Source organism: Hemicordylus capensis, chromosome 4 (genome assembly GCF_027244095.1).
Source record: "Hemicordylus capensis ecotype Gifberg chromosome 4, rHemCap1.1.pri, whole genome shotgun sequence".
Taxonomy (NCBI): Eukaryota; Metazoa; Chordata; class Lepidosauria; order Squamata; family Cordylidae; genus Hemicordylus; species Hemicordylus capensis.
In genome coordinates, this window is record NC_069660.1 from 12,730,018 (window position 1) to 12,742,463 (window position 12,446).

The 12,446-nt window shown below is 39.8% G+C and overlaps 1 protein-coding gene and 1 long non-coding RNA gene across 16 annotated transcripts in view; one reads left to right on the forward strand and one right to left on the reverse strand.

Annotated features, from left to right (window-relative positions):
- The window catches only part of DIDO1 (death inducer-obliterator 1), a 114,964-nt gene extending 106,955 nt beyond the window's left edge, over window positions 1–8,009 (forward strand). For all 7 annotated transcript variants that reach the window (XM_053247039.1, XM_053247035.1, XM_053247036.1 and 4 more), the window contains one exon: window positions 2,441–8,009. In XM_053247039.1, coding sequence (XP_053103014.1) covers window positions 2,441–5,748 — 3,308 coding nt within the window. In that variant the 3' untranslated portion in view covers window positions 5,749–8,009. The remainder of the gene's footprint in view (window positions 1–2,440) is intronic.
- Window positions 1–12,417, reverse strand: part of LOC128323609 (uncharacterized) — a 38,848-nt gene extending 26,431 nt beyond the window's left edge. For 7 of the 9 annotated variants that reach the window (XR_008306383.1, XR_008306380.1, XR_008306375.1 and 4 more), the window contains exons 1-2: window positions 7,447–7,578; window positions 2,417–2,521 (exon numbers count right to left, since the gene is read on the reverse strand). This is a non-coding gene — a long non-coding RNA (uncharacterized LOC128323609). Of the gene's footprint in view, window positions 1–2,416; window positions 2,522–7,446; window positions 7,579–10,484 lie in introns of those variants that run through there. The other 2 variants (XR_008306381.1, XR_008306378.1) reach the window with 2 other exon arrangements.
- Window positions 12,418–12,446: the final 29 nt, after the last annotated feature.

Below are 12,446 nucleotides of genomic sequence, written 5' to 3' on the forward strand. Positions count from 1 at the left end.
AATTAAAACATCTATAGTTAGTCATATACTAGTCATCAGTCACCTAAAAGCTTAAACTGTACACTTTATTGCTGGTTTAAAACATCTTTTAAAGAAATGTTTTCCCACTTGATGCAGTACAGTGTTTTGCCATCAAATACAATCTTTGACAATTTGTAATAACTACAAACTTTAGGATTAAAAATAGTACAGAAAAGTAATATCAGTTAAAATATATCTATTCAGGTTTGCTTAAAGGATAAACGTAAGGGAATTAAAACAATTGACTAACTTTATATAATCAAAATAATCAATTAACTTTTGAAATGTAGTAGAGTAGCAGCCAATCCATATTCACTGCAGTGTTTAGTCATAGAAAATATATGGGTTAGATGGGCAGCTAGATGAATATATAGGAAATAATGCTATAAGCATTTGGTGGGGAGGATGTTTCCTAGGCAGGAGTGGTATCAACAAATAACTTTCAATGTCCATGTTCAATGTGTAGGACTCCTTACAAATTTGGAAATGAACAATCTGTGAAACATTGCACTTGCCCTGATTGTAAAAATTAGGATACATTTCATTCATAAATTTAATGTTTAATGTTTTGTTTTTGTTTTGTTGTGAACCGCCCTGAAGTATGCTTAGAACACAATTTTGATCCCTTAACACTAGAATATTTATCCTTGGAATATGGGACCCCTTTGTCTTTACTTATTGGTTAACCACTCTTGTGGTTAAGTTATTTTATTTTATTACACTGATGAAATGTGTTTCATTCCCAAGTATATTTACACACACCCTTCTTTTGCTGAATGTTTGGGTTGGTTCCTATGGCAGGCTAGACAGCAAAGGTAGAGCTCAGGGTTGAGGAAAAGAGAAGCAGCAGATGTTCAGGCTCTTCGTCTTAGAGCTGGGCCTTTTTTATGTACAAAAAGGCAAAACCTAAATAGAACCTCACAAAACAAACTCACAAAAGTTTCCAAAGAGATCTCTGTACCATTAGCTTTCCATTTGTATGTTTGTATTAATGCTAAAAACCTAGTTCTGTATATGTTCTGCCTGTTGAACTAGTGTTACAGCCTAAGTGAGGGTTGCAGAGTCAATGCCCATTTCTCACTAAACAGACATAAAACAATATACTTGAAATTATTGAAGTTCTCTGCACTATCAACAATATCATCCTCTTTTTAAGCAGCTAAATACTTGTGTCTTTCTTCCATGAAGCCATTATGGAGTGCTCTATTAACACTCAACATATTTTCTAGAAAGATCAAATATCTGTTATATAATGTACTGAAACGGGAGGTTTGGGGACTGGCCAAATTCTGTGATTTAATTATTTGAGGTGTTTATTCTTTTCTTCACCTTTTAGCCTCTATAATAATTGAATCCTAAGTGTGATGGTGAGCTCTTCTGCATTAAGTTTCTACTTCGTAAATATGTGGCCTGATTCAAAGATCTACCTGCATGGTAAAACATGCTGATTTATTTCAGTGGAGGGCCTGGACTTGCAACATACTTGATTGCACACTCAACACAATTATTTCAATTGGGATGAATGAGAAGCTTTTATGGATGAAGGAATTTGTGTGCCTGTAAATTACTGGATGTGGGTGTCTGAATAAAAGAAAATATTGATTCAAATTGAAAGCCCTCTATATTGCTATACCACAAATAACTGCATATGTCATTATTTGAAACACATCATAAGTACCACTTGATGTCAAATGTCTACGGTTGCCAAATTGGCCACATAAAAGCATTTATAGGATTTTTGATAATGTATAGAGAAAATACACTGGTTGGCATCCTGGCTAAAGAAATGTTTTCACAACTAACAAAGTTGCACCAGTGCAAGAAGACTGTGTAGCTGCACTAAGTAATGGGGATTTTTGGAACTGCAGTCTTGCGCAAAAGATCCCTGCAAAACGTGGTGTGCCACAGGTTGTTCTCTTTGTGCTAGTGCAGCATTAATCTGGAATGCAAGCTCCAGATTTAGTGCACCAGCCTTGTGCTAGTGCAGCACATTTGTGCAAGTGCTTCATTAGTCTGGATATCAGCTACTAATGACCAATAGACACTTGTTTTAATGTGATTTATGGCCTTTTCCCCTAGGTCTTTCTTTATTAAAGTAGAATATAAATACTCTTTAGTAACTCTTATACATTTAAACACATAGGATGTTGTGTTGTTTATAGAAGCACATTATTACATACATTTGTTGGTTTATTAGGCTTTCAGTAGTAAACATTTTTGTTATACATTCAGGTAATGAAGTGGCAAATTTAAGTGTACTTCAAATACAGACTGTTCCATATCAGAGTTAGTAGAGTAAATTTTAGGAGTTCTGTCTAAAAGTTCAGAATACTAATATGTATCACTTCAAATTTAAAAATCTTAAATTTTAAGCTTACAACTTAAAAATTCTTACATGGAATCTTCTTTTGTCTTACAGGTCTTGAAGCAACACGTCCAAACTTAATTCTTGGATTGGTGATCTGTCAAAAAGCTAAACGTCCTGCAGCTGTATTAGAATCTGAAAAGATGGAAGAAAAAAGAAGCAGAATTCAGCTGCAGGAAGAAACTGAAGTACCTGGGTATCCTAAAGGTACTATACATTCTCAACAAGAGAAGAAAACTCCAAAATTTTCTCTCTATTCTGGAGACACAGCTACCACTGCAACACCACCTGGATCTCCACCACCTCCACCCCCAAATCCCCCTTCAGAGCCAACTTCAGCAGTAACACCTTCTGTGCTAAAAATACTGTCTTCAATTAAAGCAGGAAGCTCTACCAGTGTTGCACCATCAAATGTTTCAGTATCAGGAACTAGCATACCTACCCCAGCTTCAAAATCATCCACGCCACTCGATCACATCCTGCAAACTCTATTTGGGAAAAAGAAATCTTTTGACCCTGTTACCAAAGACTCTGAAGGTGCTCAGACTTCAAAGCCTGAAGCTCAAACTATTGATGAAGGATTACCAGTTGCTCCTTTATTAGATCCCATTGTGCAGCAATTTGGGCAGATGTCAAAAGAAAAAGCTATAGAAGAGGAAGAAGATGATAGACCTTATGACCCTGAGGAAGAGTATGCCCCAGAGAGAGCTTTTGAAATACAGAGTGGTGAAAGTGGCCTTGAAAAACAATGTGAAACTTCAGAGCAAGAGGATGAGGCCTATGACCCAGAAGATGAAACTATCTTAGAAGAGGCAAAAGTTACTGTGGATGATTTACCTAATAAAATGTATTCTGAATCTAAAAATAACTCTTTGTCCACATCTGCTTCATTTGTGCCTGATATATCAGCTCCAACATCTTTGGTAGAACAACAAAAGATGTTAGAAGAATTAAATAAACAAATAGAAGAACAGAAAAGGCAACTTGAAGAACAAGAAGAAGCCCTCAGACAACAAAGAGCAGCTGTTGGTGTATCAATGGCTCATTTTTCAGTATCTGATGCTTTAATGTCACCTCCTCCAAAATCATCCATAGCGAAAACAGAGTTATTCCAACATGAAAAACAAAGTACTGAAAAAACGGAGTTGCCTACATCAAGTCAAACTCAAGTGTTAAGTCAGGGAAGCGACCCTAGACAAAGTAGAGATCCCCGACAAGCAAGAAGGATTATAACTGAGTGTAATGAAAATGCTGACACTCATTTAAAGTCACAAATTATACAGGGAGAATCCTCTACAGGAGAAATTCTTCCATCTAGCTATTCGGGTCCATTGCAAACTTCATTTGACAAAGAAGAGAAAACAGTTATTTCTGTTACTCAGTCAGGTTATGATACATGGATTATAGGTGACAAAAGTTCTTCTCTGGCTGAGCAAGATGTGCCTGCTATCAAGTTTGAAAATGTCACACAAGTTCACCAAGAAACTATAAATAAGTCTGCTTCAACTGAAACATCTACAACTGCACCTATTCGTAAAGTACTGCTGCCAACACCTCCTAACCCATGTTTCCTCCCGTGTTTTTCTGGACCCAATGATATTTGGTCAAAAGAATCTCAGGACAATAATGCTCCAGGAGCAGGAAGAGATTCTTTTTCAAGTTCCATATTCACATCTCAAGAGAAGGGTCCTGGTCAGTTTGAAGCAGAAAGGGCCCCCTCTTCATTGCAATATGAAGACCAAAGAAATCCCCAGTCTTGCCACTTTTTCAAACAAATGGAATCTCCCCCAATTCAAAGTGGAGAGGAAAGAGGTGGGCCATCATTTTCTTCTCAAGGGCAAAAAAATGGCCCTCCTCCACTAATGTGTGGTGCTCCTGATTTTCATGGACAGAGGGCCCCTCTGCCGCAGTTTACTGAAGGGCATAACCCTCCCCCAAATAATGATGGACAAAGGGGGCCTCCGCCAAACAGGTTTGGAGCCCCAAGAGCACCTATTCCCTCATTATTTTCTGCACAGCATGGACCAGCACCTCTCTTTGGTGATAACAGGGGCCCTTCACCATCTTTTCCTGGTGGGCCAAGAGAAATGTCACCATCTCAGTTTGAAAATCATAAGGAACCTCACATTGAACACAGGGAATTTCCAGATTCCCAGTATCATGAGATGGTAGGACCTCCTGGACAATTTGAAGGACCTGAACCATCCCAGTTTATGGGAAATAGAGGACCTTCGTCTTTTTCTTTTGGGGGTCAAAGAAGGCCTCCACCAAATCAGTTTAAAGGTCAAAGAGGAGGCCCAACACCTCAGTTTGGAGGGCCAAGAGGTCCAGCACCTAATAGTTTGGGCGGTTCAAGAGGTCCTCCTCCAAATCAATTTGAAGGACAAAGAGGACCTGCTCCAGGTCACATGCCAGGACCAAGGGGACTTTTGCCATCACCATTTGAGGAACGGAGAGGGAGCTCACCACCCCGATTCCCAAACCAGAGGGGCCCAGCACCACATCAGTTTGGAGGACCAAGAGGACTTGCACCTGGACACTTCCCAGAAAAAAATGAACCTCCCTCTAATAGAGTTAATTTTCCAGGACAGTCTCAGCAAGGTATGAAGCCAGCCCCCAGACCACTCTTGGATCTTCCAAACCATCCGCCCCAGCATAGGAAAGAGATGTGGGATGAAACTGGACCGTCTGCCTCTCATCCTAATAATTCAGGACAAGGATCTGAGTCAGAAGCACAGTGGCCAGCATCTGATTTCCGAGATGGTCGAAGTAATGAATATAGAGCTCAGGCTTTTGAAGGGAGACAGAGAGAGAGGTTTGAAGGGAGTAATAAGGAAAAAGTATTAGAACAGCCTGCTGTCCAACAATCAGACAACCGACCAAACAGAGGAACTGATGATAGACGAAGGGATCGTGACCATAGTCGGCCTTGGGAAAGGGACCGTGGCAGAAATTGGAACAGGGGTAGGGAAAGGGATTGGGAAAGACACAGAGAAAAAGACTGGGATAAAAACAGAGATAGAAACTACAACAAAGAGAGGGAAAGAGATTCAGAACGGGGAAAAGACTGGGAAAGAAACAGAGACAGAGCCCGAACAAGAGAAGGGGATTCTTACAGAAGGAGAGAAAGATCAAGAAGCAGAGACCGTGATCATGACAGATTTAGGGACCGGGACCGAGCTCGAAGTAGGGAGAGAGAAAAAGATAAAGAAAGGGATAGGGACCGTGAAAAAGATAGAGCAAGAGATCGCAAAGACCGGAGCAAAAGTAAGGAATGTGATAAAGACTCTAAGCCAGAAACACAAACAGGTGGCCAAAGGTCATCACATGCAGAAAATGCTCCTTCCACTAAACAGACATAGCGGGGGAAAGGACAATAATGAGTCAAACAAAGGCAATTGTATGAATTGACTCTGGACTTGTACATATTGTATATTTTGGTTAGAAAAACACTTTGGTAAAACCTGTTTCACAAAAATTAAAAAAAAATTGAACTGTAAATGCAGATGTTAAGAAGATACATGCTGGACTTGCTACATTTTTGTTCATAGTGCTTTCTTACAAAAATATATAGGGCACAATCCTCTGCATGGGTGCACTGTGCTTATGCACACAGAGATTCTCATAGGACTTAACAAAGCCCTATTTTCTCCCCCTTCCTTTGCACTATGTGCTTGGATATGCACACAAGCAGATTGCCCTCTCCGCAGTTTTCCATAATGGCTTGTTGCATTGCCTGTTGGGGAGAAACGGGTCAGCTGAGCTCTATGGGGATCCTTTCATATACAGATATTGCACCTACATGGGAAAGGATCATACCTATAACGTTTAGAATTCTAAAATGTTGATTTTTTCATATTCTTCCTTTATCTTGAAATTTCCATTTATAGATTAAAAATGGAAAGTGTCTTCAAAGAGCACATTGCTTTTTAAAGATATAAAGTTATGTTTTCCAATAACTTGAATTGTAATTTTATGATAATTTAAGTAAAATATTAGAAGCCATACCTTTACATCTCAAATATATAGTATTGGTGTTTCAGGTAGTTCCTACATATGTAAAAGCCCAATATTTGTGACCTAAGCTAATCTAATTAGGCTGGATTTTGTGTACTGTATTTAATAAATGGTTTCTGGGGAGCAGTGTTACTATTTATTTGTAACTGACAGAGTATTTGAAAAAGAAATGTTAAGCTTCTAAGTTCATTGGCTGACATCCAGGCTAACACTGCGCTCATGCAGCAGTACTAACACCCAGACTACTGCTATACCAGCAGGCAAAGAGCTGGTTTTCAACTACCTTTCCTCTGAAGCCCACTGTGCATCCCAAAAATATGTCCCTGGGGGCTGTACAACCTTTAGGGGCATATATTTGTGATGCACATTGGGTTTTAGAGGAAAGGGGAGATAATTGAGAATAACCCCTTCACCTGCACACACAATAGGATAGCAGTAATCTGGATGTTAGCACTGTTTGTTGCACAAGCACAATGTTAGTCTGCATGTCAGCCATCTTTTTGTGTGTGGGCATTTTGAGTTACAGACTTCACCTGGTAAAGGTTCAGGCAAAAAATGGATATCTCTAAACAAGTAACTACTGTTCAGGTGAGTAAATGGTTTTAAATTTTGCATTTTTCTGAAAACTGACATCTGTATACAATGGAACGAAGCTTTTTAAAACTTGCTTATTGGAAAACATTTTATAGATTTTTTGAAATGACTGACCAAGAAGGGGGAAATAGCAGAACTAATCCTTCAGTTGTATCTATTAATTGCAGAACTGAGTATTATCCTTAAAGCAATCTGGCTTTTCCTGTAGTTTTCAGTAAAGATCAATAAACTATAGTCAGAGATCATTTCAGCCAAAATTAGCACTTTATTTCCATTGATTTATGTGGGAGAGTTGTCAACATGTTTTCTTCCATCGTCATCAAATACTTAGTGCTTAATTTTGGATGGAATGTGCCTTCAGTCCAGTTCTGTCAAATTCGTGACTATCTAGATGATATGGGATGTCAATATTTGTGCAGGTTGGAGTGATAAAACCTATAATTCTGTACCTTAAAGGGAGAACTTTTCACTATGAAATGCAGTATAGCATTATTTTTCATGTATTCTTCATGTTCATAATTCTAAAGACTGCATAGAAAAAAATTACCAGTTAAGCTGGGTTTATACATTTACTGTTAGGCAGTTATGTCACTATTTTTATAAACATTTTGCAAGTATAAAAGTAGATAAATATTTGCATTTTGAAATCTGCATTACAAATAGTCCTAACCCATAAGTCATTACAGTTTTACTTTATAGTGGTACATCTTAGTCTTTAAACATCAGGAACATATTGATTTAAAAACATTGGTCTATATGCAAAACCCTTTTGCAAAATATTAAAGATGTGGTATAGAATACAACTATCTACTATGATGTAATTTTTTATTCAAGATGTTTCTAACTTAAAGACATACATGTAAATATGCAAAATCAAGTGTTTGTTTAGGTTTACTTGACAGAGGTTTCTGTAAATTGTATTTTATATTTCAGAATATATCATTGTACATTGAATGTGGGACTTCATAGGTTTTTGTTACTGTAAGTAAAATAAACATCTTCAGAAAGCTTTTTTCATTTTCTTCGGTAGCTTGACAAGCGGTCACCTTGCAAAACACTGGAAACTATACTCAAAACTTTTCTACAAAGTAGATATTACTCGCCATCTTGTTTGAGCATTAGCCAAACAATCCTGTAGGAAGATGGACTCCCTAAAAAAATCAGAAATATTTGTTGATGTGTAGTGCTCCTTTTTTGGCTGGGTTGAATGTGGAGGACTTGGATCCTTATTTAGTCTGCACTCCTAAAAATCTGTGTGTGTATGTTGGGGAGAACTACACATACAGCAAGTGTTGTCTTTGATTTCGAATGCAGCAGTATCACAGCTGAACAGGAAAACCAATTTTAAACTGAAAAATGCTTGACCCTTCAGATGAGCATGGTTTTAAAGCTGAAGGAATAAACATCAATAGCCTGCATTACACTGATGACACCACTCTGATAGCTGAGAATGTGGATGATCTGCAAGCTCTAGTAATGAAAGTCAAGGAGCACAGTGAAAAAATGGGACTACAATTAAATGTCAAGAAAACTAAACTAATGCCAACGGCTACAGCAACCAGCCTCAGAATTGACAATGAAGACAATGAGGTGGTGGATTGCTTCTGCCTTTTAGGATCGACCATCAACAGTAAAGGATACAGCAGTCAATAAATGCGCTGCAGACTAAGACTTGGTATGGTTGCAATGAAGGCCTTGGAAAGGATATTTAGATGCAATCACATGTCTATGCCTACAAAGATTAGAATTGTTCAGACAATAGTTTTTCCTGTGACACTCTATGGATGTAAAAACTGGACTGAAGAAGCAAGATAGAAAAAGTATTGGCGCTTTTGAACTTTGGTGCTGGAGAAGACTTTTGTGGATGCCATGGGCAGCCAGGAAAACAAACCAATGGATCATATTCTCACTTGAGGCACAAATGACCAGGCTCAAACTACCTGCCTCTGCTGCCGTTTCCCCCACGTGCTTCCCTCACCCACCCGCTGGCCACTACTTCCCCCGCCCACCTGCTGACTCACTACCGCTGTTTTCTGCCGGCCCGCCGGCCCTCTCTACCTCTTCCCCTAGCCGAGTGAGAATTCTGGATTGATTTGTTCTATGATCCATTTGTTTGTTTTCCTAGCTGTCCATGGTATCCTCAAAAGTCTTCTCCAGCACCAAAGTCCAAAAGTGTCAATACTTTTTCTCTTGCTTTTTTGCAGTCCAGTTTTTGCATCCATAAACTGTCAAGGGAAAAACCATTGTCCGAACTATTCTGATCTTTGTAGGTATAGACAATGTCACGGCATCTAAATATCCTTTCCAAGGCCTTCATTGCAACCCTACCAAGTGCCAGTCTGTGGCATATTTCCTGCAATATTTGCCCATATTTGTAAACTAAAGCACAACACAAGACAGCAAGAGCTGTTTCTGGTGTGACCCCTAATTAAACCTAATTCATATAAACTTTAGAAAAACTTTCCTGAAATTATAAAATGGTGCAAAGAATCCACCAGTCAGTCATCTTTTCAACTCATATTCTGCATACTATTGTTCTATTATCCATTTTCATGAAACAGAAGGAGAAACAAAATAGATCAATATGTGTTGTGAGTCACTAAAGTAAAGTTGTGCTGATGAGTCGGTGTTGACTCCTGGCGACCATAGAACCATGTGGTTTTCTTTGGTAGAATACAGGAGGGGTTTACCATTGCCAGCTCCCACGCAGTATGAGATGATGCCTTTCAGCATCTTCCTATATCGCTGCTGCCCAATATAGATGTTTCCCATAGTCTGGGAAATATACCAGCAGGGATTCGAACTGGCAACCTCTTGCTGGCTACTCAAGCTACTTCCCCGCTGCACCATTAGGTGGCTAGCTAAAGTAAAGGTAAACTTGCGCAGTCTAGTCGGTGTTGATTCCTGCTGACCCTACCAACAGTTTAATAGTTTGCTCTTGTACAGTTTTATTTATGTATCTTGCCCGGGGGGACCCAAGTTCAAATCCCCATTCAGCCATGATACTTGCTGGGTGACTCTGGGCCAGTCACTTCTCTCTCAGCCTAACCTACTTCACAGGGTTGTGAGGAGAAACTCAAGTATGTAGTATACCTCTCTGGGCTCCTTGGAGGAAGAGCGGAATATACATGTAAAAAAGAAAAAAAAAAGGTTCTGGTCTGTACACATGCATATTACTCAGTGTCATTCAGTTAATACCTGAGCCCTTTTAGATGTTCATTCCAGGTAGAATGAAGGTGTGGGGGAGTCACTTGGGCATTCTTGCTTGAGCAAGAATGCCCAAGCACAGCCCCAGCCTTCTAATGAATGAACATAAGAACAGCCCTGCTGGATCAGGCCCAAGGCCCACATAGTTTTGGGGTACTGCCAACTACCATGATGTTATATCCATGCGACTTCATTCTAACCAGAATGAACAACTGAAAAGAGCTTAATTGCTGAGTAACTGAGTGATGAAACATTTAAAGCAGACACATTTTATACATACCTGTGGATGCTGACAATCAATGCAGAGCTCCTATTTATTAAAACCTTACAAATGTATATTTGTTATTTAGACAAACTCTGCTTTCTGCTTGAATTTTTGCAAGGGCTATATGGTTGTCATTTTTGCTGAACTTTCTTCCAATTTAATTTGGAAGTAAACATTTTTTTAAAACTGCTTCAGCTTTTGTCTTCTATTTATTGAATTTCTAAAATACATGCTTATATTTGAAGCTATAAAATACATAAATGAACACTTTTTTGGAATGAGAACTACGATGTAGACATATTCACTCGGTTTCAGGAGCTGAGTTAAAAGCAAATCCATATTACTGGACAAAGTTGCTGGGACACTAGAGGGTGCTATACCAAAAGATGTCCCCGTAACAGAAAAGGGTTTTGTCTGGGATGTAATTTCATGTAATTTTGTCTGGGATGTAATTTCATGGAAATTATTGGGAACCATAGGTGAATATATGAATGCATCAGAATACATCGAACAGGAAAACATGGAGAAGCATTGTGCCTGCAAACATTTTACATTCAAAAACCATTTTTAAAATTTTATTTTAAAGAAAACTGTTTAGTAGAAGGGAAACATTTGCCCATGTGCAACTTCTGCCTCTTCCCAAGAGGTAAAAAAATCTGGTTATTCCTTGTTTTTTTGTTGTTTTCTAGTTGGTGTTTAAAATGATAAACACTTATTTTAAAAAATCAAAATGTTATGTAAATAGATATGTAGAGTAATGTATAATGAAGGAATGTGAGCAATTCTTGGTTTTATCCCAGAATTTCAGGGCCTTAAAATAAAATAAAATACACATAGTGAGCCCTACAACACGAAAGCCAGTTTAAACCATGTTATAGTGCGCTGTGCAGGATCATGTGAATGTGTGTACTGTAATTCTTGTTATTGCCATCTGTTCAGGAGCAACAATCACTCTATAGAATATTTGGCAGTGATTACACTAGTAGTCAATTGACCAATGTCCCAAATTTTTTAAAAGAGACCAGTGATTTAAAATGATCCCCTGAACACAACACCCTGCACTTTTATGGCATTCGCCATCAACATTACGGTAAACAGAATGAGTCTGGTGTGAGTTCTTTCAGTGCATTTCAGCTTTTCAGTGCATGCTTCTGGATGAAGTGAGGGGTTGGGATTTGTGTTACTCATAGGGATTACCACAGCGGGGGCGGGTGGGGGAGTTATACTGGATTGATTAACATGGCTTTGAGAAGATGTTGGCCTACGGACACTACGTGCATAGTCTCACTAGGGAGTCAATTCTTTTCGGAGAATAGGAGCTTATATGGCGCCAGGGAAGGGCTGGTATGAACAACACACGGGACAACTGCTGGAGGCAATATGTTCCCAGCGGAACGCCCCACCCCCAGCTTTGGGACTACCTCACAAGGGGGTTGTATGGATTACAGAAACAATGGACATGAAGCGCTTGGAGCAGTTAGCGGCACCGCGCTGTTTATTTATTACTATGATAAGATAAAAATAATATACGGTGTGGGGATGTGCAGAGGGGGAGAAGAGGCGAAGCCAATCAATTCTAGCCGTGGGAGAAAAAGAGGAGTTGAAGGAGATGTGGTGGCGGGGCGCGCGGGGGGACGGCTGGCGGGCTACACACCGCCCTGTTTGCCACGGGCGACATGTCGCTGACGCCCGCGGTACTTGTGTAGCCAGGCTTGTTTCCTGGCCGTGTAGGGGAAGAGCGGAAGTGGTGGTCGGAAGAAGAGGATTCCCTTCCAAAATCACGGGGCAGAGAGAGACGGAGAGGAGGGGGCGGGAGCGCCTGACGGGAGGACTCCCCTTGCGGGGGACGCCGCTGACTGACAGGGAGAGCAAGCAGGGTCCATTCCAACGGGGTGTGGGAGGAGCTTCGCAAGGCCGCTCCTCTGCCCCGCCCCCGCCACGTGAATTTGACCGTTAGGGCGTTGATGTCCGAGGGGG